At 50.5% G+C, this 26,095-nt stretch overlaps 1 protein-coding gene across 2 annotated transcripts in view; it reads right to left on the minus strand.

Moving 5' to 3' along the window:
* Window positions 1-3,634: 3,634 nt before the first annotated feature.
* The window catches only part of LOC142301103 (E3 ubiquitin/ISG15 ligase TRIM25-like), a 33,184-nt gene continuing 10,723 nt past the window's right edge, over window positions 3,635-26,095 (minus strand). For both annotated transcript variants that reach the window (XM_075342123.1, XM_075342122.1), the window contains exons 2-3: window positions 13,772-13,957; window positions 3,635-7,385 (exon numbers count right to left, since the gene is read on the minus strand). In XM_075342123.1, the coding sequence (XP_075198238.1) occupies window positions 5,785-7,383 (1,599 nt within the window). In that variant the 5' untranslated portion in view covers window positions 7,384-7,385; window positions 13,772-13,957 and the 3' untranslated portion in view covers window positions 3,635-5,784. The remainder of the gene's footprint in view (window positions 7,386-13,771; window positions 13,958-26,095) is intronic.

Here is a 26,095-nt window from a genome sequence, read left to right on the forward strand (position 1 = left end):
TGTCATTTTAAAAATAAAAAAGCACATACCTCCACCTGCTTTGCAGTCTCTGCCACGGCTGTCACCTCCATCCAACCCCCAGTGAATTTGAACACCACATCTTCTTCACTGGGGGCCGGAAGCAGCGTCAGCAGGGCGTGGCCTGTGCCAGACACTGTCATTCAGCACCACAGACAGCTCCGGAAGACACAGGTAAGGCGGGGCTTTCCGCTCTCCGTGTGTTATTACGTATAACACACGGAGAACACGGTACACTGGGAGCAAACCACCCCTTTAATACGTACGTGAAAAAACTGTACTTTTTTTCATGTTCGTGTGAAGGAGCCCTTAGGGAAAGATACACACCAGTGGGCGTGACCAGGCCGTTGGACAAGCCCACCCAGGGGTCTAGACAGCCTGGGGTGGGAAAACAGTAGTTAGTGTAGTTTTGGAGTTCAAGGAGAGAGAGGAGTGTGGGCTGAAGCTAAGTGTAGCTCCAGCAGAGAAAGTTCAAGTTGAACAGTGCCAGGGTAGGAGCCCTGGTGCCACTGGCTAGATGGCAGACGGTGGTCTCCGTCAGCAGGAGACGGGAAGACGGCTTGGCAGAACAGAGGTGTACCGGGCCAGGGTTGTAGCCCGCCGGTACCGACACAGGGAACAGACCCAGAAACCGGAGCACAAAGGGGGGTACTCGGACCCTGAAACCAGGACCGGAAATAAGCGGCCTGGTTCACCAACCGATTAAGGCCAGGATTATAGGTCCTGTCTCACCCAAAATCCCTGATAGAAGACAACAGCCCACCGAAAGGAATAAGAGGTCACCGCCAGGGCCCATAGATCCCACGGGCCAGCATCTGCGGGCTCGGCTCTTTAGGCCACATCCAGCCGGGAGCGGACTCTTGAGTTCCAGACTAGGAAGTCCATCTTACACAAAGTCAGTGCAGAGGAAAATTATAGAGACCACCAGCCTGGGTGGGGGACCCGAATGCAACCGGCCGCAGCACCTTACTTTACCAGAGACTCGTGTGATTTCTTGACTGATTAATCAAGCACTCCCCCCTGGCGTCGCTATACCCTGCACCAGACAGCACATAGGAAGCATAGTTTTCCCATTTCCTGGCAATAGACACATGGAGACAGGCAGAGGAGGAAAAAGCTGTGGAGCCTAGGAGAAAGGCTTGTGACTTAGCTAGCTAGGAAGTGAGGGTAGGCAACATTCATTATGAGAGTAGGATTCCACTTGTGAGAAACTCACGCTTATCTCGCATCGCATCACCCGGCACGGCCTGCCGCTTTCCTGACAGGAGCGGATCAGCTACATAGAAATACAGAAGCCGACCCGCTCCTGTCGAGAGAGGTAGGCCATGACAGGTGATGCAATGCAAGATATGCGTGAGTTTCTCGCAAGTGGAATCCTACCCTAAAGGTTACTAAAGAGGGATACAGAGGCCCCTGAAAAGAGCTCCAGCCGGATGTTGCTTTTTTTTATGGTACATCTCACGTTATGCCGACGTCACACAGGACGATAAATCGTGCAATCGCATAAGCAATTGCACCCACCCCCGTCATTTGTGCGTCACGGGCAATTACTTGCTTGTGGCGCACAAAGTAGTTAACACCGTCACACGCACTTACCCCCCCTAGGCAACGTCGCTGTGGGCGGCGAACACCCTCTTCCTGAAGGGGGAGGGACGTTTGGAGTCACAGCGACGTCACACGGAAGCCGGCCAATAGAAGCGGAGATGAGCGGGACGTAACATCCCACCCACCTCCTTCCTTCTGCATTGCCGGCAGGACGCAGGTAAGCTGTGTTCGTCGTTCCCGAGGTGTTACACGGAGCGACGTGTGCTGCCACGGGAACGATAAACAGCCGGAGCACAGAAGGAGAACCGACATTCTGAAAATGAACGACATGTCAACGAGGAACGATAAGGTATTTTTGCTCGTTCACAGTCGTTGGGAGGTGTCACACGGTACGATATCTCTGATGATGCCAAATGTGCATCACTAACGACGTGACCCCGACGACATATCGCCCGTTATATCGTACCGTGTGACGCCGGCATTAGTCCCTGGTTCGTAGACAAGATTTCCCCTTGACACATTTTCGTGACTTTTTTTTTAGTCACAAATACTAGTTAAAGCAATAAATGGAGCATTTTTATTTTCTGCTAAATTCATGAACTGTGTGCAAAATTTTGAAAACTTTGGGGCAAAATAAATTCGCCAAAAAAAGACAAAATAAGAAAATTGGCTTCATGACATCACAAATGATGAATCCGGCCCATAGTTTTCTTAGATGTTTGTTTGCACATTGTACCGTACTTTCCGAATTATAAGACGCACTTTTTTCTCCCCAAAACCGGGGGAAGAATGGAGGTGTGTCTTATAATCCGGGTATGGTATAGGCGAAGTTCACACTTCTGTTGCTTTGCATCAGTCACAATCCGCCGCCTTGAGGAATTACGGTATCCTGCAAAATATTTTGCAGTAATCCTTTTTTTCCCCCATAGAATTCTATTAGCGACGGATTGTGACTGATAGCACTGCGTTGCATCCGCCGCGTGACGGATCAGTCGTCTACTGACTGACCATCCGGCGGGAGCAACGTTTTTTGTCTGCGGCTGAATGGTTTTTTTACTGTGAGCATGCGCACAGTAAAAAACCATGATGACTGTAAATTCAGTTCCAGCGGCCGAAACGATCAGCTTATCGCCCGGTGGCTGGCTATTGTGAACGATCAGCTGATCGCCCGGCGGCCGTAAAAAAAAACCCAGTAAAAAAGAAAAACACAACTGATCTTTTTTGCAGCATCAGTTGTGCCACTATCTGCAACGCAACGCATCCGTTGCATCAGTTACACTACTGATTGTGACTGATGCAAAACAACGGAAGTGTGAACTTAGCCTTACCGGCACTGGTGTCACAGGGTTGGAGATAGAGAGAGATCGGAGAGGGGGGTGTCACTGCAGCGGAGCAGCTCAGGAGGGTCAGTGGACAGTCAGCGAAACTGCGGACTCGTGGGGTGTTGCTGCTGCGGGCACCATTAATCTGCCAGTGGGCTGCTGGCTGTTTTGAGTTGTCAGTTGACACGATGGAGTTCAAGAAAATGGACGCAGAGGCCAATCTGTGCAAGCGCTCGCTCTGCAGCCATTTTCTTGAATTCCATTGTGTGAACAGCCGAAGATTCCACGGAGCCTGCAGCCCACCAGCAGATCAATGGTGCCAGCTGCCGTGACACCCCACGAGCCCGCTGTATTGCCGACCCTCGTGCCACTGACCCTCCTGACCCGCGACACCCCTTCCTCCGAGCCCACAGCATCACAGACCCTGCCTCCTGTGACCTGCCTGAGCTGCGCCACCACTGCCGCTCTCCCCTGGTGAGCTAATATAAGATGCACTAGAATTATAAGACGGATCCCAATTTTAACAGTAAAAATATTTTTTTCCTATTTTCCTGCTTCAAATTTGGGGTGCGTCTTATAAAACGAAAAATACGGTACAGAGAAATCATATCCCACTGTAGGTTACATTAGGTGAATATATTTCTTCCCTGAATCCGCCTCTCCCAGATGACTACTCCTGTAGTAATGAGACATTTTTATAAAATTGCCCCCAGTTCACCGAGCCGCACACACAATAAAAACACCAGCAGTAATGTGCAATAATATACCATTTATTATCAGCAGTTTTAGCTGTAGTTATACAATCATTTGTCTTATCATTAGTCATTTTTATTTATTACAGTTAAAATATTTTCAGTTTTTGCCATCTGGAAACCATTAACAAGAAGCTGATGTCAGATCCTTACATGCTTATGAGGATTCTTTATAACAGTATGACGATATACAGTAATTCTGGCCACCACTAGGGGGAGCTAAATGTTTAAAGATTTATGCAGCATTTTTTGGACTTAAGGGGTTTTTCACTTATAGAAAACTAGTTTCAATATGTTTCCCAGCCTATAACATACAGTTAGTACTCGCCCTCCCGCTGTTCGGCACCAGTTCTCCACCGCAGCTTTGGTTTCTGCGTATCGGTTGCAGAGGTGACACCATGACTGCAACGCACATCGCTGCGACCTGACACTGGACCGGGGCAGGGGGGAGTACTGTCTACGTTTGTGATTTTACATGCTGGGAAACGATTGGGGATCACTTTTCTATAAGTGGAAAACTCCTTTAATGACAGCTGTATAAATCTTTATGCTGTGATCTCCCCTTCGTAATGGCTGAAAGTAGCGGCTGTTACAGTCATATAGCTATCAGGGTACAGGCAGGAGCCGGCGGCGGTGACTCCGGCCTCATAGTACTCGGCTATGCTACTAGTGATTTCAATATTCAGAAAACGCCACCTTCATGTGCTCAATGTGCTGACTACACAGGATGAAAATAACAGGATCTGTGACCAGCAACTCATGTCATCATAACAGCAAATGGATCCAATTGTCAGAGTCAAGATAATCATTTACTAAATGGAAGCGGAAGCAGCGATCGGCTGATCATCAGGAGATCTCTCCTAAGGGGAATATATCATCTATATCGTCTAATAATTAACACCGGAGCGGAGCCTGTTGTACACAGGGGACATGTTGTCTCTTTTCCACAGTATCTGTCTTTAAAGGGAATCTGGCAGCAGGTTTTTGCTATTTAATATGATAGAAGCATGCTGTAGGGGCAGAAAGTCTAAAGGGTACTTTACACGCTGCGATCTCGCTAGCGAGATCGCAAGCGATCGTACCTGCCCCCGTCGGTTGTGCGACACACGGGCATATCGCTGCCCGTGGCGCACAACCTTGCTTACCCCCGTGACACGCACTTACCTGCCCTGTGACGTCGGTCTGGCCAGCGAACCACCTCCTCTCTAAGGGGGCGGTTCGTGCGGCGTCACACGGCAGGCGTATAATAGAAGCGGAGGGGCGGAGATGAGCGGGACGTAACATTCCGCCCACCTCCTTCCTTCCGCATTGCCGGTGGAGGCAGGTAGGGAGAAGTTCGTCGCTCCTGCGGTGTCACACACAGCGATGTGTGGTGCCGCAGGAACGAGGAACAACATCGCTAATAAGCAGAAAACGATTTTTGGTTTTAGGACGACCTCTCCAAAACCAACGATTTTTGTCTCTTTTGCGACCGTTTAAGGTCGCTCATATGTGTCACACGCTGCGATGTCGCTAACGGCGCCGGATGTGCGTCACAAACACCGTGACCCCGACGATAATTCGTTAGCGATATCGCAGCGTGTAAAGCACCCTTAATTCCAGGGATGTGTCAATTGCTCAGTAGCTTGCTGTAATTTCAATCAGTGTTTTATCAGCAGGACATTATCACTAGAGGATTAGGTCTCATGTGGTGGCTAGTCCAGCTAGTCTGTGTAAACCTGACCCCAGCACTGATTGGCAGATTGCTGACAATATACAGTGTACATAGGAAACTGCCAATCAGTGGTGTGGGCGGGGTTATACAGAGCTCAGCATTCCGAGTTCTGCTACATCTACAGCAGTGAAGACAGGGATTATATCAAAACTGCACAAGCAGTTCAGTAATTGACACATCCCTGGAATCAGACTCTTTGCCCCCACATTATGCTGCTCTCAGATTACATAACAAAAATGTTGATAATGAGACTGCTGAGAAGTGATCTCTGTGGAAAATCTATTCTTAAGGTCAGTGGTGTCAGGAAACACAGGAAGATTTCAGGAGGCTCCAGAGGGAAATGTATTTTATGTCATAGAATCATAGAATTCAGAAAAATGTTTACAATGAAAGTTACTTTACAAATAAGGAATTTTCTGATGTTACTTTCCTGTTATGTTCTAATCTTCACCCAGTTATCTCCATAGTGATCAACATATACCATAAATACACATAATGCAGCATAAAGGGGCTCGGAGAAGGCGGCAGTGAAGGTGTGTAAGTGTCTGATGGGGTCACACAGCTCATAAAAGGACAACTGCCCGGCCCCATAATCCAGACAGATCCTGAATCTATCACTGGAGATCTTGTCCGGTAACTGGATCTCTATACTGTCATGTCTCACTGAATACTGATTATTATATCTACACAAAATCCAGGACTTGTTATTCTCTCCAATCAGTGACTGATATCCCGCCCTGTCTATACTGGGATAACACATCCCCACCCTCCACCTCCCTGATCTACTGCCCTCCACATCCCAGTAATGGCGTCCTGAGGTAAATCCCCTCCTGCTCATCACCTTATTACACTGGAATCTCTCTGCTGTTTCTGGACGATTCTGGTACTTCTGTGTCCAGGTTGCAGTTTTCAGGTCGTCTGATATAAGGAGATTATTAGCAGCTGTGTTTACATCCAGTAATATGTCTGCAGGATCCTCCACATAGATCCCGCTCCTTATACCTGATATTACCTCACATAATGTGTGTAATGTGTGTGAGATCACAGCCACATCCAGGTCATCTCCATCATGGAGCTGTTTATCATGTCCCCCTGTGTCCTCATCACCTCCCTCCTCCTCAGGATCACACAAGTCCCCGGTGTCTGGTTCCTGTAAGACGGTCAGTGGATCAGTCATGTTACACAGCTCCTCAATGTGCCTCATCTTCCTGGACAGCTCGTCCTTCTTTATTTCCAGCTGATGGATCAGAGCAGACAGTGACCGTGACTCTTCCTTTTCCTGCCTGGAGATCTCACTCAGGACCTTCTTCTCCAGGTCGTCCACCCGTCTCCTGATGTCTGTACACAGGGCAGTGACTCTCTCGGCTTCTCCAGCTGCTTTCCCTTGAGCTTTTCTCTTGCGCTCCTCCAGACTCCAGACTCTTTCCGCAGCTTTCACTCTCTTTGTGGTCAGTTTCTGGAGAGCATGTCTCAGTTTCTTCTTCTTGTTCTCTGAGGCCTCATCGAGTGACTCCATTTTATGTCCATTATGTTTCCCAATCAAACTGCAGGACACACAGATACAAGCCGCGTCCTCAGTGCAGTAATATTCCAGGATCTTCTTATGAACAGAACATTTCCTTTTCTCCAGAGAAGTGCTGGGATCAGATAAGACGTGTTCTGGTGATTTGCTGTGAGCCCTCAGGTGTTTCTCACACAGAGAAGCCTCACAGTGTAGACAGAATCTAACAGCAGGTACAGGAGAGTCCACACAGTAAGTGCAGCAGATCCCGGTGATCTCTTGTTCTTGCTGAGTAATCAGGAATCGTTCTGCGACATTATGAAGATTTATGTTCCTCATCAGCGCCGGCCGCTCCTGAAACTCTCCTCTGCATTCAGGACAGGAATAAACTCCAGACTCGTCCTGTGTATCCAGCACACGATCAATACAGACCCGGCAGAAGTTGTGTCCACATCTCAGCGTTACAGGATCCTTAAAAATAGATAAACAGATGGCGCAGAGCAGCTCGTCATTCAGATCAGCAGACGTCATGGCTAACGGAAGAAGGAAGAAATGAAACTGAATGTGAATGTTACTCAATATTTAACAATGTTGTAGTTACATCCATTCACTTAAACCCTTCACCCCCAGATCAGCAGACACCGTGGCTCATAGTTGAGGGAAGGAGGAAACGAAACTGATAATACTTAGCGATGTTGTAGTTACACCTATTCACTTAAAGGCGTGGTTCACCCCTTTTCATTATGGGCCACATCGATATAATGTTGAGAAATAAGGTTTCTTTCAAATACCTTGTGTTGCCAATAGTGCCTGTGAGCAGCGCTATTGTGGTCCGCTTACCCCATCACGTGACCCCTGGGCTCCATGACCCCCAGCATCCGGTGTTGTCATGCCAACTGAGGCTGGCTGCAGTCTCCATGAGTGACTGGGCAGTGGGCGTCGTTGCACCGCTCCACACAGCCCAGCATGAAAGTCCATCTCCCTGCTCCCTCCTCTTTCACTCCAGAGCAAACAAGCCGGAGCGATGCTGGGCTGTGACGAGCAGGGAAACGCCACCCACAGCCCAGTGACTCACGGAGATTGGGGCCGGCCGCGGTGGTGTCATGTGAACAGGAAGTTGACATCACCCGATCCGAGGTCACGGAGCCCAGGGGGTCACGCGATGGGAAACAGCGGTCCGCAATAGTGCTGCTCACAGGCACTATTACCAACGGAACGTATTTGAGAGAAAGACTAAATTACTTACGGTAATGGGATTTTCCAGAGCCCACGACAGCACCCACGAGAGAGGGATCCGCCCCCTTCAGGACAGGAAACCTACAGATAAAAAAGGGGCAGTCCCCCTCCCTCATCAGTTGGTTGCAGAGAACCGGGAGAGGAACCGCCACAATTAGTAACAATACAAGACAAAAGTAGAACCATCAAACCCAAAGGGTGAAGAAAACAAAAGGGCAGGGGTGTAAAGGGTGCTGTCGTGGGCTCTGGAAAATCCCATTACCGTAAGTAATTTAGTCTTTTCCTTTCGCCACGACAGCACCCACGAGAGACTTAGAGAGATAACACACTCAGGGAGGGAAAAAACCACACGAAGGGCCAAGCCTCCAACGGAAGACAGCGGAAGAGCAAAGGCCAGCCGGCAAAGACCGGAACCCGGACGGAGAGGGCAGAATACAGCCGTACAATACCACCGAAGGAGACACAGGCCACATCCATCCAAGGAGGAGGCAACCGCCCAGGAGAAGGATCCGACACCGAGGAGGCTAGGGAAACCCGCCGCACCACAGACGAGAGGGGAACAGCAGCCCACAGCCATCGGGACAAGGGACGGCACGCCACGCGAGGCTCACCGCCGGACTCCTGAAAGACAAAGAACAAAAACAAAGACCAACCCCTCCGCCAAGGGGCCGACCGAGCGACAGAGGCGAGGACAGAGCCCCACGAAACGAAGGAACGGAGAAAATACCCCGCGCGGGAAGAACCCAAGACACCTCGCGCAGCAGGAGAACAACCGGAACGCCCCAAGGAGGGAAGGACCAACGGACAGTGTCGGACAGGCACAAACACGCCCAGGAGAGGCAAGGGCGACCAAGATACAGAGGAACAGGCACAGCACCGCGCTGGACGAGGAGGAGAAGAGACCCAGAGGAGAAGCAGGAAGCCCGAGGCGCCAGGCCAGGCGGAAGGTCAGGGAGGCGCAAGACCGCAGAGGCGCAAGGCAGGAGCGCCGTAAGGAGCAAGCACCAAAGCGCAAGACCCAGAGACGCAGGAGAAGAACACAGGCCCACACGACCAGGAGGGACCGAGGCACAGAAGCACAGGCGCAGGATGCACAGAGCCCAAGAGGCACAGAGTCCAAGAGGCACAGGGTCCAAGAGGCACAGGGTCCAAGAGGCACAGGGTCCAAGAGGCACAGGGTCCAAGAGGCCCAGAGGCCCAGAGACCCAGAGGCAGAGAGGCAGAGAGGCGAAGAGGCACAGAGGCGAAAAGGCATAGAGGCCAAGAGGCACAGAGGCACGGATGCCAAGAAGGAAGAGGCACCGAGGTACAAGGGCCAAGAGGCCAAGAGGCACAGACGCACAAGGGCCAAGACGACAAAGACCAAGAGGCACAGAAGCCCAGAGGCACAGAAGCCCAGAGGCACAGAAGCCCAGAGGCACAGAAGCCCAGAGGCACAGAAGCCCAGAGGCACAGAAGCCCAGAGGCCACGAAGTCCCGAAGTAGGAGACACAGAGGCCCAGAGGCACATAGGCCAAGAGGCACAGAGGCCAAGAGGCACAGAGGCCAAGAGGCACAGAGGCCAAGAGGCACAGAGGCCACGAGGCACAGAGGCCACGAGGCACAGAGGCCACGAGGCACAAAGGCCACGAGGCACAAAGGCCACGAGGCACAAAGGCCACGAGGCACAAAGGCCACGAGGCACAAAGGCCACGAGGCACAAAGGCCACGAGGCACCGAGGGCAGGAGACACAGAGGCCCGAGGCCAGGAGGCCCAGAAGCAGGGGGTCCGGAGGCACAGAGGCACGGGGCCCCGAGGTCCAAGGCCGGGAAGGCCAGGAAGCCACAGAGGCCCAGAAGCCACAAAGGCAGAAAAAGCCAGGGGGCCCAGAGACCGGGAAGGCCGGAGGCCAGGAGGCAAGGAAGCACAGAGGCCAGGAGGCCACAGAGGCAGGCGGCCAGGAGCACAAGGCACATAGGCTCGAGGCCAGGAGGCACCGAGGCCAGGAGGCACCGAGGCCAGGAGGCACCGAGGCCAAGGCAGAGAAGCCCGAAGCCAGGAGGCACAGAGGCCCAAGGCCAAGAGGCACCGAGGGACAGAGGCACGCGGACAGGAAGCACGAGGCCAAGAAGCACGAGGCCAGGAAGCACGAAACCAAGGAGCACGAGACCAGGAGGCACAGAGGACCGAGGCCCTGAACACAGAAGTCCGGAGGTCCCGAGGCCACACGGGCGCAGGAGGCCACACGGGCGCAGGAGGCCACACGGGCGCAGGAGGCCACACGGGCGCAGGAGGCCACACGGGCGCAGGAGGCCACACGGGCGCAGGAGGCCACACGGGCGCAGGAGGCCACACGGGCGCAGGAGGCCACACGGGCGCAGGAGGCCACACGGGCGCAGGAGGCCACACGGGCGCAGGAGGCCACACGGGCGCAGGAGGCCACACGGGCGCAGGAGGCCACACGGGCGCAGGAGGCCACACGGGCGCAGGAGGCCACCAGGCACCACCGAGGCCACCAGGCACCACCGAGGCCACCAGGCACCACCGAGGCAAACAGGCACCACCGAGGCCACCAGGCACCACCGAGGCAAACAGGCACCACCGAGGCAAACAGGCACCACCGAGGCAAACAGGCACCACCGAGGCCACCAGGCACCACCGAGGCCACCAGGCACCACCGAGGCAAACAGGCACCACCGAGGCAAACAGGCACCACCGAGGCAAACAGGCACCACCGAGGCAAACAGGCACCACCGAGGCAAACAGGCACCACCGAGGCAAACAGGCACCACCGAGGCAAACAGGCACCACCGAGGCAAACAGGCACCACCGAGGCAAACAGGCACCACCGAGGCAAACAGGCACCACCGAGGCAAACAGGCACCACCGAGGCAAACAGGCACCACCGAGGCAAACAGGCACCACCGAGGCAAACAGGCACCACCGAGGCAAACAGGCACCACCGAGGCAAACAGGCACCACCGAGGCAAACAGGCACCACCGAGGCAAACAGGCACCACCGAGGCAAACAGGCACCACCGAGGCAAACAGGCACCACCGAGGCAAACAGGCACCACCGAGGCAAACAGGCACCACCGAGGCAAACAGGCACCACCGAGGCAAACAGGCACCACCGAGGCAAACAGGCACCACCGAGGCAAACAGGCACCACCGAGGCAAACAGGCACCACCGAGGCAAACAGGCACCACCGAGGCAAACAGGCACCACCGAGGCAAACAGGCACCACCGAGGCAAACAGGCACCACCGAGGCAAACAGGCACCACCGAGGCAAACAGGCACCACCGAGGCAAACAGGCACCACCGAGGCAAACAGGCACCACCGAGGCAAACAGGCACCACCGAGGCAAACAGGCACCACCGAGGCAAACAGGCACCACCGAGGCAAACAGGCACCACCGAGGCAAACAGGCACCACCGAGGCAAACAGGCACCACCGAGGCAAACAGGCACCACCGAGGCAAACAGGCACCACCGAGGCAAACAGGCACCACCGAGGCAAACAGGTACCGCAAACAGGCACCGAAGCAAACAGGCCCCGAGACAAACAGGCAGAAGGGCAAAGAAGCCAGGAGGCCCCGAGGCCACAAAAGCCAGGAGGCCAGGTGGCCACAGAAGGCAGGAGGTCCGGAGGCCACAGAAGCCAGGAGGCCATGAGGCCACAGAAGCCAGGAGGCCATGAGGGCACAGAAGCCAGGAGGCCACAGAAGCCAGGAGGCCCGAGGCCACAGAAGCCAGGAGGCCCGAGGCCACAGAAGCCAGGAGGCCCGAGGCCACAGAAGCCAGGAGGCCCGAGGCCACAGAAGCCAGGAGGCCACCAGAAGGCCACAGAAGCCAGGAGGCCACCAGAAGGCCACAGAAGCCAGGAGGCCACCAGAAGGCCACAGAAGCCAGGAGGCCATGAGGGCACAGAAGCCAGGAGGCCACAGAAGCCAGGAGGCCCGAGGCCACAGAAGCCAGGAGGCCCGAGGCCACAGAAGCCAGGAGGCCCGAGGCCACAGAAGCCAGGAGGCCCGAGGCCACAGAAGCCAGGAGGCCCGAGGCCACAGAAGCCAGGAGGCCCGAGGCTACAGAAGCCAGGAGGCCCGAGGCTACAGAAGCCAGGAGGCCCGAGGCCACAGAAGCCAGGAGGCCTGAGGCCACAGAAGCCAGGAGGCCACCAGAAGGCCACAGAAGCCAGGAGGCCACCAGAAGGCCACAGAAGCCAGGAGGCCACCAGAAGGCCACAGAAGGCCACAGAAGCCAGGAGGCCACCAGAAGGCCACAGAAGCCAGGAGGCCACCAGAAGGCCACAGAAGCCAGGAGGCCACCAGAAGGCCACAGAAGCCAGGAGGCCACCAGAAGGCAAGAGGTCCGGAGGCCACACAGGCCCGGAGGCCACAGAGGCCAGGGCCAGGACACAGGGGCCAGGACCACAGGGCCAAGGTCCACCGAGGCCAGGAGGCCATAGGAGTCAGGAGGACCCAGGGGCCCAGGAGCTCAGAGGCAGGAGGCACAGAGGCCACCGAGAACAGACCCAGAGGGCACCCCGGCGCACACCCCAGGGCAGACACCACCAGGACGCCGGCCACAGCACAGCAGGAGGGACGCCGCCGGCAGAGGGACTGACCGAGAAGGGGAGCAATCCCCGGACAGAAGGGCAGGGGGAAGGGCTGGCAGAGATCGACAGCCGAGCCCCCCCCCTGAACCGCAAAAGCAGGAGCACAGCGTTTGGGACACCGACGCTGGACGCAGCAGGCCCAGCGCATAGGCCACACAGGCGGTGAAGACGCAGGCACGCGTCAGGGAGAGGCACTGGCCCAACCGCCATGTACTCACCCGCACCGCAGCGACCGGCCCGGATGGAGGGGACCACGGGCTTCACTAGGAACCTTCCCGGCCGCTCCCCCGGAAGAGCTCCTGGATTACATCCGGGTCACTGCAGCAGGGAAGCGTGCACCTTCGACGCGGCAGGGCCCCCCCTGCCGCGCACCCGTCTGGGAGAAGCACACCCTGCTGCAGGCGTCATATCTCCCGGAGGCAAAGCCGGGCAGGAGAAAGAGGACGAGGTGCACCGGAGGACGGAGTCCACGAAGGGAGCTCCACCGACCGTGCTTCCGGATCCAGAGCTCCGCCGTTCCCTAGGAGACCGCACAGACTCAACAGGACCCAGGCACTGCAGGTTCCTCTCCATGCAGGACAGGAAACCAACTGATGAGGGAGGGGGACTGCCCCTTTTTTATCTGTAGGTTTCCTGTCCTGAAGGGGGCGGATCCCTCTCTCGTGGGTGCTGTCGTGGCGAAAGGAAAATATTGTTTCTCAATGTTATACGGATGTAGCAAAAAAATGGGTGAACCGCATCTTTAACTCCTTAATAGGAATCTGCCACCAGTTGTTTAATACCCCTTGTGAGAGTAACGTGATGTAGGGGCAGAAACCCTGATTTCAGAGTTGTGTCACTTACTTCACTGGGTCCTGCATTTATTATTAAAAACTGTTTCCTCTGTTGCACAGCTACAAGTTTTCTGAATGCTGAGCTCTGTATAACCCCACCCAGGCCACTGATTGGCAGCATTCAGTCTACAATGTACATAAGCTGAAAGCTGCCAATCAGTGGTGGGTACAGAGAGAAAGAAGGAGCAAGAAAAGCACAATACGGTGATACCATAACACAATTGTGAATAGATAAGGGATTTATGCTCACCAGATTAAGTTGTGTATCACACAAGAACTTTAGAGTATATCAGCTGCCGATGGTCACACGAGAGATGATTGAGGAGAGTTGTAGGAAATACACGTGACTTCTATCTCCGCTGCTGGAAGGTGAGACAAACGGGTGGGGAAAAACAACAAAAGCACTCCTTAGTATCTTCAGTAGGGACCTTCGCAGCTGCAATAGAAACAACACCACTTACTTTAATGGGTCCTGCATTTTTTATTAAAAACGTTTTTTTCTGATGCACAGCTTCATTACCAGTTTTCTGAATGCTGAGCTCTGTATAACCAGACCACTGATTGGCAGCATTCTGTCTACAATGTGGATAAGCAGAAAGCTTAAAATAGGAAATATGCATGACTTCCACCTGCGCAGCTGGAAGGTAAGAAACAGGTGGGAAAAGACAAACAAAAAGCACTCCTTTGTTTCTTCAGTAGTAAACTTCGCAGCTGCAATTGAAACACCACAGCTATGCAGCGCTGAGCTCCTTCAACATAGTCAGCATAAGTATGAGCTATAGCCGGCATAGGGAGGAGTGAAAAGTGAATATTTACAGGAGAAGGTTGTGGCTGCAGCTGAGATTACAACTACCTGTTACATCACTGCAGAATAGACATTTACCTTAACCCTTTCAATACTTGACGGATTGAAATACGGTAAAAAGGATGCAGGAGACACAAGATGATTCCTAAGATTTATTTCCTAAGCATCTCAAGGTATTCCAACCTCATTAATCAGGAAAAAAACCCACAAAGGCGCAGGCATCTCAAAAAAGTCCACATTTCAAAATGCGCCAAGGTCGAGCACGTGACATGTCAGAGGTCACTCTTAGTTTGATTCAAAAGTAAAAATATGCAAAAAAAAATGCTGAAATGTCATGTATATAGACAATTTGGCATAAAATTATATATAAATACAAGCTTTATTTAGTATCTCCGATAAAATGAGTGCCTGCGATGTGTATAGAGCTTGTAATCTTGTGGGGATGTGATAACTGCAGTGCTGTTAGTAAGATGAGCTACAATGATGTTAGGATCGCAGGCTGATAACGAAGGACGGGTGGACAGTCAGAAGAAGAACATCAAAAGGAAGAGAGGTTGGTCAATTACAAAGTGGAAAAAGTGGTCCACGTCATACACACTCGCCGCCACTGAGGTCCTTGAACAGGCGCACTACAATACTTTGATCTGCCCTGAGCAGGGCAGATCAAAGTGCGCCTGCGCAGGACCTCAGTGCCGGCGAGTGTGTATGACGTGGAAGCGTCATGCACACAGGCTTCAGAAGACAGAGGAGCAAGATGGCCGAGAGAGGAGGCGCCACTCACCAGGCCAACCAGCACCGCAGCGACCGATTTAGGTGAATATTATAAAGTGTTTTTTATGTTCTCAACGGCCTGCGCTCTTGTATACAGCATTCTAACATGCTGTATATAAGAGCCCAGTGGTGGTGGCCGCAGCTTATAGGCCATAAAAATGGCAACAGGTTCCCTTTAAACTTTTGTAAAAAATAAACTGAAAATTGCGGCATGCAATATTATTCATCCCCTTTACTTTCAGTGCAGCAAACTCACTCCAGAAGTTCATTGAGGATCTCTGAATGATCCAATGTTGTCCTAAATGACTGATGATGATAAATATAATCCACCTGTGTGTCATCAAGTATCCGTATAAATGCCCCTGCTCTGTGATAGTCTCATGTTCTGTTTAAGGCGCAGATAGCATCATGAAGACCAAAGAACACAACAGGCAGGTCCGTGATACTGTTGTGGAGAAGTTTAAAGCCGGATTTGGTTGCAAAAAGATTTCCAAAACTTTAAACATCCCAAGAAGCACTGTGCAAGCGATCATATTGAAATGGAAGGAGTATCATACCACTGCAAATCTACCAAGACCCGGCTGTCCATCCAAACTTTCATCTGAAACAAGGAGAAGACTGATCAGAGATGCAGCCAAGAAGCCCATGATCGCTCTGGATGAACTGCAGAGATCTACAGCTGAGGTGGGAGAGTCTGTCCATAGGACAACAATCAGTTGTACACTGCACAAATCTGGCCTTTATGGAAGAGTGGCAAGAAGAAAGCCATTTCTCAAAGATATCCATAAAAAAGTGTCATTTAAAGTTTGCCAAAAGCCACCTGGGAGACACCAAACATTTGGAAGAAGGTCTCTGGTCAGCTGAAACCAAAATAGAACTTTTTGGACACAATACCAAACAATATGTTTGGCATAAAAGCAACACAGCTCATCACACCATCCCCACTGTCAAACATGGTGGTGGCAGCATCATGGTTTGAGTCTGCTTTGCTTCAGCAGGAACATGGAAGATGGTTAAAATTGATGGGAAGATGGATGGAGACAAAAACAGGACCATATTTAAAGCAAACCTGTTTGAGTCTACAAAAGACCTGAGACTGGGACGGAGATTTGTCTTCCAACAAGACAATGATCCCAAACAAAGTAAAATCTACAATGGAATGGTTCATAAATAAATGTATCCAGGTGTTAAGGCCCCGTCACACACAGAGATAAATCTTTGGCAGATCTGTGGTTGCAGTGAAATCATGGACATATTGTTCCATTTGTACACAGCCACAAACCTGGCACTGATTGTCCACAATTTCACAGCAACCACAGATCTGCCGCAGATTTATCTCTGTGTGTGACAGGGCCTTTAGAATGGCCAAGTCACAGTCCAGACCTGAACCCAATCGAAAATCTGTAGAAAGAGCTGAAAACTGCTGTTCACAAACGCACTCCATCCAACCTCACTCAGCTCCAGCTGTTTACAAGGGAAGAATGGGCGAGAATTTCAGTCTCTCGATGTGCAAAACTGATAGACACATACCCCAAAAGACCGCAGCTGTAATCGCAAAAAAGGTGGCGCTACAAAGTATTAACTTAAAGGGACCGAATAATATTGCACGCCCCAATTTTCAATTTTTTACAAAAAATGTAAAATAAGCAATATTCAACTTCATTATTGTGTCCCACTTGTTGTTGATTCTTCGCCATAAAATTTAAAATTTTTACCATTCTGTTTGAAGAATGAAATGTGGGGAAAGGTTGAACAATTCAAGGGGGGGGGGGGGGGGAAGGGGGTGAATACTTTCGTAAGGCACTGCATCTCATGTAATAGTTCAAACTTTTCGTCTGCACCAATACAAGTATGCACCATATAAGTATGATGCATTGAATTAGGCCAGAGATATTATGATGCACTTGGTCATCTATCATCTGCCATCATCTAATCACCATGTCTATCTTCCCACAGGTATGTCAATTCATGCACTCTACTTTCCCATGAACTGATTTCCACTCCACTTTGCTCTGCTGTGTTCTAATACCTAGTATGTCAATTCATGCACTCTACTTTTGCACTATATCTGACCTGTTCTTTCTTTGCTTCAATATCTTCCTGACAGCCTCCAGCATCTCACTGTGATCTTTCCCCCCCTGTTTTGCATCCCCCTTTTATGACCTTTGTTTATTTTGCCTATGTTAGGCTGGTTTCACACTACGTCTTTTTAACATCCGTTGAAAACGTTTTTTTAGCGGAAGTACGGATCCTGCTTTTACAGCAAATAACGTATGCAAACGCATCTGTTATTTTGCAGGATCCTGCACTGGATGTTTAGGGGCGGGCATTGGAGTCATGTGATCGGGAGTGAGGGGAACTAGACTGGGAGGAGGCTTCTGACAGCTGCAGACGCTGGTAACCAAGGTAAACATCGGCCTTGGATACCCGATATTTATCTTGGTTACGAGTGTCTGCAGCTGCTAGGAGCAGGGCTGCCTGCACGCGTAACCAACGTAAACATCGGGTAACTAAGAGAAGTGGTTACCCGATATTTACCTTGGTTACGAGTGTCCGCAGCTCTCAGGTGGAGAGGGAGGGAGGGAGGAAGGGGGAAAGACAGATAGAGAGAGAGAGGGTGAGGGAGGGAGGAGGAGAGAGAGACAGATCACGCGAGACTGGTTCTGGGCATGCTCAGTACTTTCTGGGCATGCTCAGTACAAAAGCAGGATCCTGTCTATCAGCACGCCAGCGTTCACCTGCGTTCGCGTGCGTTATAGTGCGGATCCGGTGACTTGCAGTATTTTGACGCAGCTCAAAAACGCTACAAGTAGCGTTTTTGAAACATGTTAAAAAACTGCAAGTCACCGGATCCTCACTATAACGCACGCAAACGCAGGTGAACGCAGGTGGACGCGAGTCCATTGCAAATGCATTGAAATGAAAACGCATTTGCACTGGATCCGTACTTCCGCTAAAATAACGTTTTCAACGGATGTTAAAAAGACATAGTGTGAAACCAGCCTAAAGCTGCATCTTGTTTTTTTTTTTTTTTCTTTGATTGAGTGATCAAGGGGTTAGTCTTGCAACCCACCCCTTCACAGCTGAGTGCACTTGTATGTGTATATAGTGGGGCAACTAAAAGTCTGCACAAGACTTTTCGTCTGCACCAATACAAGTATGCACCATATAAGTATGATGCATTGAATTAGGCCAGAGATGGGCCGGAAGTGACCGGAAGGTAACCACATACATAGGCACTGTAAACAATGTTTGTGTTTCTATTCACTCTCACCCCTATAATACTTCACTTTTTACTGCCCCCTCTGATCCCCAAACCCAGTAATGAACTTTTCATTTCTCCTTCTATCCTCCCCACCCATCTCACCTTCCCCTCAGACATTTTCCTCAATATTACACCCAGTGTCTCCAGACACACACGGCCACCTCACGGCCTCTCCTGCTCCCACCTACTAACACTCTCTGCTTCTCCTCACTGCTGGAGATATCTCTCCTAATCCTGGTCCTCCTCACCACATCCCTATTGTCACTTCAAACCCTCATCCACAACCTAACACAAATTTCCGCAACCTCTCTAACCTCATACCCATCCACCCAGCCCCCGCTCCCCCAGTCCCACTAACAGGAGCTCTATGGAACGCTCGCTCTGTCTGCAACAAACTATCCTATATTCATGATCTGTTCATCACTAATAAACTCTCCTTCCTCGCCATCACAGAAACCTGGCTCACCCCCTCTGACACTGCCTCTCCTGCTGCACTTTCTTATGGTGGTCTCCAACTCTCTCACACCCCCCGCCCCAGTAACAAGCATGGTGGAGGAGTTGGTTTGCTCCTGTCCGACCAATGCTCCTTTACACCAATTCCACTACCACCCTCTGTCACGCTCCCCTCTTTTGAGGTGCACTCCGTACGCATCTACGCCCCCTCCAACCTTCAGCTGGCTGTCATTTACCGCCCTCCAGGGCCAGCCACTGCCTTTTTTGACCATTTCACCACCTGGCTACTACACTTCCTTTCAACCGACATCCCCACCATCATCATGGGTGATTTCAATATCCCCATTGACACTTCCCACTCATCTGTCTCCAAACTTCTAACACTCGCTTCCTCCATCAGCCTCACCCAATGGTCTTCTGCAGCTACTCACAAAGATGGCCACACGCTGGACCTCATCTTCACTCGCCTCTGTTCCCTATCTAACCTCTCTAACTTGCCTCTCCCCCTGTCTGACCACAACCTACTCACATTCTCTTCCCTCTCTTCTCCAAGTATGCAACCCCCCCTCCACAAATTTTCACACCCTCGCAGAAATATCAAAGACATTGATTTACACGCCCTTTCTCAGTCCCTTCTCCCCCTCACAGACAATGCATTTCTACATGATGCAGATGCCGCTGCAACTTTATACAACACTACAATCTCTGCAGCTCTCGAATCAGCTGCCCCCCTCACACACACCAAAACCCGCACAATCAACAGGCAACCCTGGCACACAAGGCAGACTAAAGAACTAAGACGGGCTTCCAGAATTGCTGAGCGCAGATGGAAGAGGTCTCATTCCACTGAGCACTTCATTGCATATAAAGAGTCCCTCACCACTTTCAAGTCCACACTCACTGCTGCAAAACAAACCTACTTCTCATCACTCATATCTTCTCTCACAACCCTAAACAGCTATTCAACACTTTCAATTCTCTCCTCCGTCCTCCGGCACCACCTCCCTCTCCTCTCATCTCAGCTGAAGACTTTGCCTCTTTCTTCAAGCGGAAGATTGACAACATCAGAGCAAGCTTTGGCCCACAATCACCACAGCCCCTTATCATAGCTACTCATCCCTCTTCCTCCAAATCCAGCTTCTCCACCATGACAGAAAACAATCTCTCCACTCTACTCTCAAGATCACATCTAACCACCTGTGCACTGGACCCGCTACCATCGCACCTCATCCCCAACATCACCGCAGTCCTCATCCCAGCCCTAACCCATCTCTTCAACCTATCACTAGCAAGTGGTGTATTCCCTTCATGCTTTAAACATGCCTCTATTACACCCATCCTCAAAAAGCCCTCCCTTGACCCATCCTCTGTGTCAAACTATCGCCCCATATCCCTTCTCCCCTACGCCTCAAAACTACTGGAACAGCATGTCCATCTTGAATTGTCCTCATACCTCTCCTCCTGCTCCCTCTTTGACCGGCTTCAATCTAGCTTCCGACCACATCATTCTACCGAAACTGCCCTAACCAAAGTCACCAATGATCTACTAACCGCCAAAGCCAAGCGACACTACTCTATCCTCCTCCTCCTGGACCTGTCCTCTGCCTTTGACACAGTAGACCATTCCCTCCTACTACAGATTCTCTCATCTCTGGGCATCACAGACTTGGCCCTATCTTGGATCTCCTCATACCTAACCGACCGAACTTTCAGCGTCTCCCATTCTCATACCACTTCCTCATCTCGCCCCCTATCTGTCGGTGTCCCTCAAGGCTCAGTTCTTGGACCCCTGCTGTTCTCCATCTATACCTTCGGCTTGGGACAGCTCATAGAGTCCCACGGCTTCCAGTATCATCTCTATGCCGATGACACACAGATCTACCTCTCTGGACCTGACATTACCTCTCTACTAACCAAAATACCACAATGTTTGTCTGCTATTTCATCCTTCTTCTCTGCGCGATTCCTAAAACTTAACATGGACAAAAGAGTTTATTGTCTTTCCTCCTCCTCACTCATCTCCTCCAACAAGCCTTTCCATCAAACTTGACGGTTGCTCACTCACCCCAGTCTCACAAGCTCGTTGCCTTGGAGTGACCCTCGACTCTGCTCTATCCTTCAAGCCACACATCCAAGCCCTCTTCAACTCATGCCGATTACAACTCAAAAATATCTCCCGGATCCGTGCTTTTCTTAACCAAGAATCTGCAAAAACATTAGTGCATGCCCTCATCATCTCCCGCCTCGACTACTGCAACCTCCTGCTCTCTGGCCTCCCTTCCAACACTCTTGCACCCTTCCAATCTATCCTAAACTCTGCAGCCCGCTTAATCCACCTCTCCCCTCGCTACTCCCCAGCCTCGCCACTCTGCCAATTCCTTCACTGGCTTCCCATCGCCCAACGACTCCAGTTCAAAACATTAACCATGACATACAAAGCCATGCACAACCTGTCTCCTCCCTACATCTGTGACCTAGTCTCCCAGTACCTACCTGCACGCAACCTTAGAGCCTCACAAGATCTCCTTCTCTGCTCCTCTCTTATCTCCTCTTCCCACAATCGTGTACAAGATTTCTCCCGTGCATCCCCCATACTCTGGAACGCTCTACCTCAGCACATCAGACTCTCCCCTACCGTGGAAAGCTTCAAGAGGAACCTCAAGACCCACCTCTTCCAACAAGCCTACAACCTACAATAGCCCTCAGCCCAGTAGACCATTGCGCAACCAGCTCTGTCCTCACCTATTGTACCATCACCCATTCCCTGTAGACTGAGCCCTCGCGGGCAGGGTCCTCTCTCCTCCTATACCAGTCTGTTTTGTACTGTTAATGATTGTTGTACGTATACCCTCTCTCACTTGTAAAGCGCCATGGAATAAATGGCGCTATAATAATAAATAATAATAATAATAAAAACTGCTTTTTTTACTCAGGTGGCACCAATATTAGCTTCATAGATGGTCATTGCTAGACACAATTAAGCTTCAGAAAGGTCTAGTGCACAATCAGCTCAGCGTTCACCGCAGACACAGAACTGCTCGTGGTTCTGGGTGCATATTGCACCCGACAGGTTCACTTTAAATGAATGTGAACATCTCAAGCACTACATGACTCAAGATGAAAATTGTGAGACTCGTCTGTCGCCCAGGGCTATGGGGTACTCCCGGCCCGTATATTTACGGGGATACTGTCACGGGAGAATACTGGCCGTTGCCCGGTTCCGTGACCCTGGGGACGCTTTATAATGGGGAGTATTTATAGGGGAGATTAAAGTCTTTTCTGTGACGCCACCTGCGGATTGCAGTTAGGATGGTGGAACCGCTGCTGCTGGGTTGGTTATCCCTAGGGCTGGTGGTAATGGCAGCTGTGGTGGTAGGCCCTCTACAGGTAGGGCCGGGCCCTGGGGAATAGATAGTGGAGACTTTTGCTGAAGAAGGGAGGCCACACTGTGGGGTGTAAGTTAACAGTTTTACTCACTCTGGACCCTTGGACGGCTGGTTCAGGTCCTTGTAGTTCGTTTGATGACTCAGTTGCTCTGTCCCCAGCACCCTCAGTGTGGTTGGGTCCCCGTAGCATGAAGTCTGAGTCCCAACTGTCTTTTGGCAGTCTCCTTGTACGTATGGTGGGCATTGTGGACCCTGTAAGGTTGGTCCGTGGTCCCGAACCCTGATCCGCTTGTTACTGCCGATACCCCCGGATCTGTGGGTCAGTGAAGGTCCCCTCATTGTGCAGGTATTTGCCAGGCCGCGTGAAGCTGGCGCCTGACCTAGGACCCTGTGCCCCATCAGTGCTCTGGTTCCAGTGGTACTTGGGTGTACTCGGGTCACCATTGCACGACCCAGCTTGAGGCACTTCCATTCACTTTCACTCTCCTGACTTGACTGACTGTTCCCTCCCACCAGGCTGTCTAGTCCCCTGGACTGGCTCCGCTCTCTAGGTGGCCATCCCTGTGGTGTCTGACTAGCCAATTACCCTTGGTGTGGAGTGGAAACTGGGATTTTGTGTGTGTGCAGATGTTACTGGCACTGGTGTTACAGGTCCCTGGGGGTAGGCCCTGCATCCAGGTGAGGATGCAGTACCTAGTAGTGCCCTGAGTAGTTCAGGGGCGCTACATTTCCTGTATAGGACTAAAAAAAAAAATTGAAATCTGAATTCCCAAATGTTGAAATTGCACTCAATTCATGTGCTTGACGGTGACCAACTCTACTGGAGAACGTACTTTTTCAAAACTGAAACTTCTAAAAAATCTGCTTCGTAATCACCGTTTCCACTGGCTTCCCTCATGTGCATGGAAAGTGACATCCTGAAGACCAATGAATTCAAGCCAATAAGAAAAATTCTCTGAAAACAAAATCCATACCTCCATAGTGTGCCATATAATGTATGACTTACTGAGGATTGTGTTTGTCGAGCCTTGTGTATTGTTCAGGTGTTTATCATGTTGATCACTTCAATGTTTTTAATGTGCTCACACCAGTTTTGTTGACGTGCCAATAAAATAAATATATTTAATATTATCGCCATTTACTTTTTATTCCTGTAAGTGGTTGTCGTAGAGGTCCCAGCACAGTGGTTTGCCCAGGGGCCCAAAATGCTGTTAAAGGGAACCTGTCACCGGTTTTTTACCTATAAGATGTGGCCACCACCACCGGGCTCTTATATACAGAATTCTAACATGCTGTATATAAGAGTCCAGGCCGCTGTGTACAACATAAACACTTTATAATACTCACCTAAACCGGTCGTTATGGTGGATGTGGCTCAAATGGGCATCTTTGTCCTCTGGTGGTGGCGCCTCCTCTTTCGGCGATCTTCATCCTCCTTCTGAATCCTGCATGAAGCGTCTACGTCATCCACACTCGCCGGTCCCGCGCATGCGCACTACAATACTTTGATCTGCCCTGCTCAGGTCCTGAATGCCGGCGAGTCTGAATGACTTAGGACGCGTCATGCACCACGGCTTCAGAAGATGGAGGACAAAGATGGCTGAAAGAGGAGGCGTCGGCACCGGAGGACGAAGACACCAATTTGACCCACATTCACAGCAGCGACCAGTTTAGGTGAGTATTATAAAGTAATTTTTATGTTCTACACAGCGGCCTGGGCCCTTATATACAGCATGTTAGAATGTTGTTTATAAAAGCCCAATAGTGGTGGCTGCAGTTTATAGGCTAAAAAACTGGTGATAGGTTCCCCTTAAGATGGCCCTGGTCTGGAGACTTGTAACCAGTCTGTACATCACAACCCATTCTCAGATTGTGAGACATGGATGAATGAGGCCGGCCTCACAGAGGTCACCTCACACCTCTGCCGCTTCTCTCAGCTATATTATCTAAGGGGTTTAAATTCCGGTTGCTTCGCCATCTCCATTCCCGGCCTTTACAGCAGAGTATCTGCTCTATTTTATAGATGACACCAACTGCTTAGGTGAAAGCACAACATCTCTGGAGACATGTAGGGTGGCACGAGGTGGTAGGGGCGGGCGAGGGATTGACTCCAGACGCCCCCGAACACTACATGAAAACCGTGGCTCTGGCTGGGTGCATGGACATGTGTGGTGTAGGTCATGCCTCTTAGCAGACCGCATGTCACCATTGCCTTTGGCAGGCCAGGACCAGACAGCAGTGTAGACTGACACCGAGACCACCAGTCCTTATTAAGCAAGTCTTTTACTGAACAGTTTCCACAGTTCTTTCGGCATTACATCACATGTGAGCAGGGGCTGGCTGGCAAATTTTGGCCTGAGGGTCAAGCACACAGCAGCAGCCTGTGATACCAATGTGATATGACTGAAGTTTGAATGACTATTAGATAGGGATCATGATCAAAAGATAGGAGTGATCCCAGATATTATTTGATCCATCAATAATTCAGTATCAAAGAAGATGTCCTTTGGAGGGCCAAAATGATTACCAAGGAATATATGTCACACATGTCTTGAAGCAGTTGAAGATAAAGGAAGTAACATTTACAGTTCCACTTACAGGAAACTTGTGGTTAGCTTAAAGACAGTTTTAAGGATGAAATTTACGGCTCATTGCAATATTTCACTAAACTGTGGTCAGCCAGTTGTCAACTGACAGGATGTGCTGGAAATGTGCAGGAAGCTGCCGTTACCTACAACATTTTGTGGTCAAGTTACATGAACATGACTCAGCTGTCATATGCTGGTGACCATTTAGACACAACCTACAATATTTTCCTATAAAATATACACGGAACTCGCTTAAGGTAGGGAAATACCTTCCAGGACATTGGAGTGTACGTACGCACTGTTCCTGTGATGCAAGATGCCATGTTGATTCCTTATCTTAACTCGAGTTCCCTCCGATGTGAAAGGATTGCTACAACATAACGGTAATGTTGATGCATATTTCTGTTATTGTATAAGTTTCTATGACTATAAGATTCTAAATGCCTATGTACCATTGATTATATTCATGTGCTATTAAAATAAATAGTATCTTGCTATAAAGAATATTAGTATTCGTGCCTGATTAGGATATCAGTGAGCGCTTCGTAAGTACGGGCTTTCAGCCCCCTTCTTAGTAGAATTTAGCAAGACATAAATTGGCGTAGTCGGCAGGATTACTTCTATAAGAAGTAATTAAACGAATTTTTGTAATTTAGAAGTTAAAAACATATATTTGGCAAATTTCCAGATATATTTTTTCAATCTTTTTGCATAGTGTGAAAATGTTCAGAAAACGTAAGGATAATGTTAAGGAGGTTGTTGTGGAGATCCCCGGCTGGACTGAGGCTCCCTACAATCTTATAGCACATGAATTGGTCAATTGTGGATTGGCAGAACAATGGCAGAATAAGCTTAAGGGTATTGAAGCTACTGATGTTGTGAATGTACTCAGTGGTGCCCCTGTGAAAACAGGTGATGTAGTGTCTTGTGAATTGGCAGAACAATGGCAGGACAAGCTTAAGGGTAGTGAAGCTACTGATGTGAATGTATTCGGTAGTGTCCCTGTGAAAACAGGTGATGTAGTGTCTTTAGCACGGCACAAACAATGGCAGGATAAGCTTATGGGTAGTGAAGCTACTGATGTTGTGAATGTATTCGGTAGTGTCCCTGTGAAAACAGGTGATGTTGTGTCTTTAGCACGGCACATCTGGATTTTGGCAAGTGCATATAGTGTAATGCATGAGCGTAATCTAAATATGCAGAAGAAAAGTTCCCAGGTGGAACAAAAGATGATAGAATTAGGTGGCCTGAAAACAGTTATGGAATGTAATACCAGACTGTTGAAGGATAAATTGGAACATTATCA

The sequence above is a fragment of the Anomaloglossus baeobatrachus genome, chromosome 4, assembly GCF_048569485.1.
Source record: "Anomaloglossus baeobatrachus isolate aAnoBae1 chromosome 4, aAnoBae1.hap1, whole genome shotgun sequence".
NCBI classification, from domain to species: Eukaryota; Metazoa; Chordata; class Amphibia; order Anura; family Aromobatidae; genus Anomaloglossus; species Anomaloglossus baeobatrachus.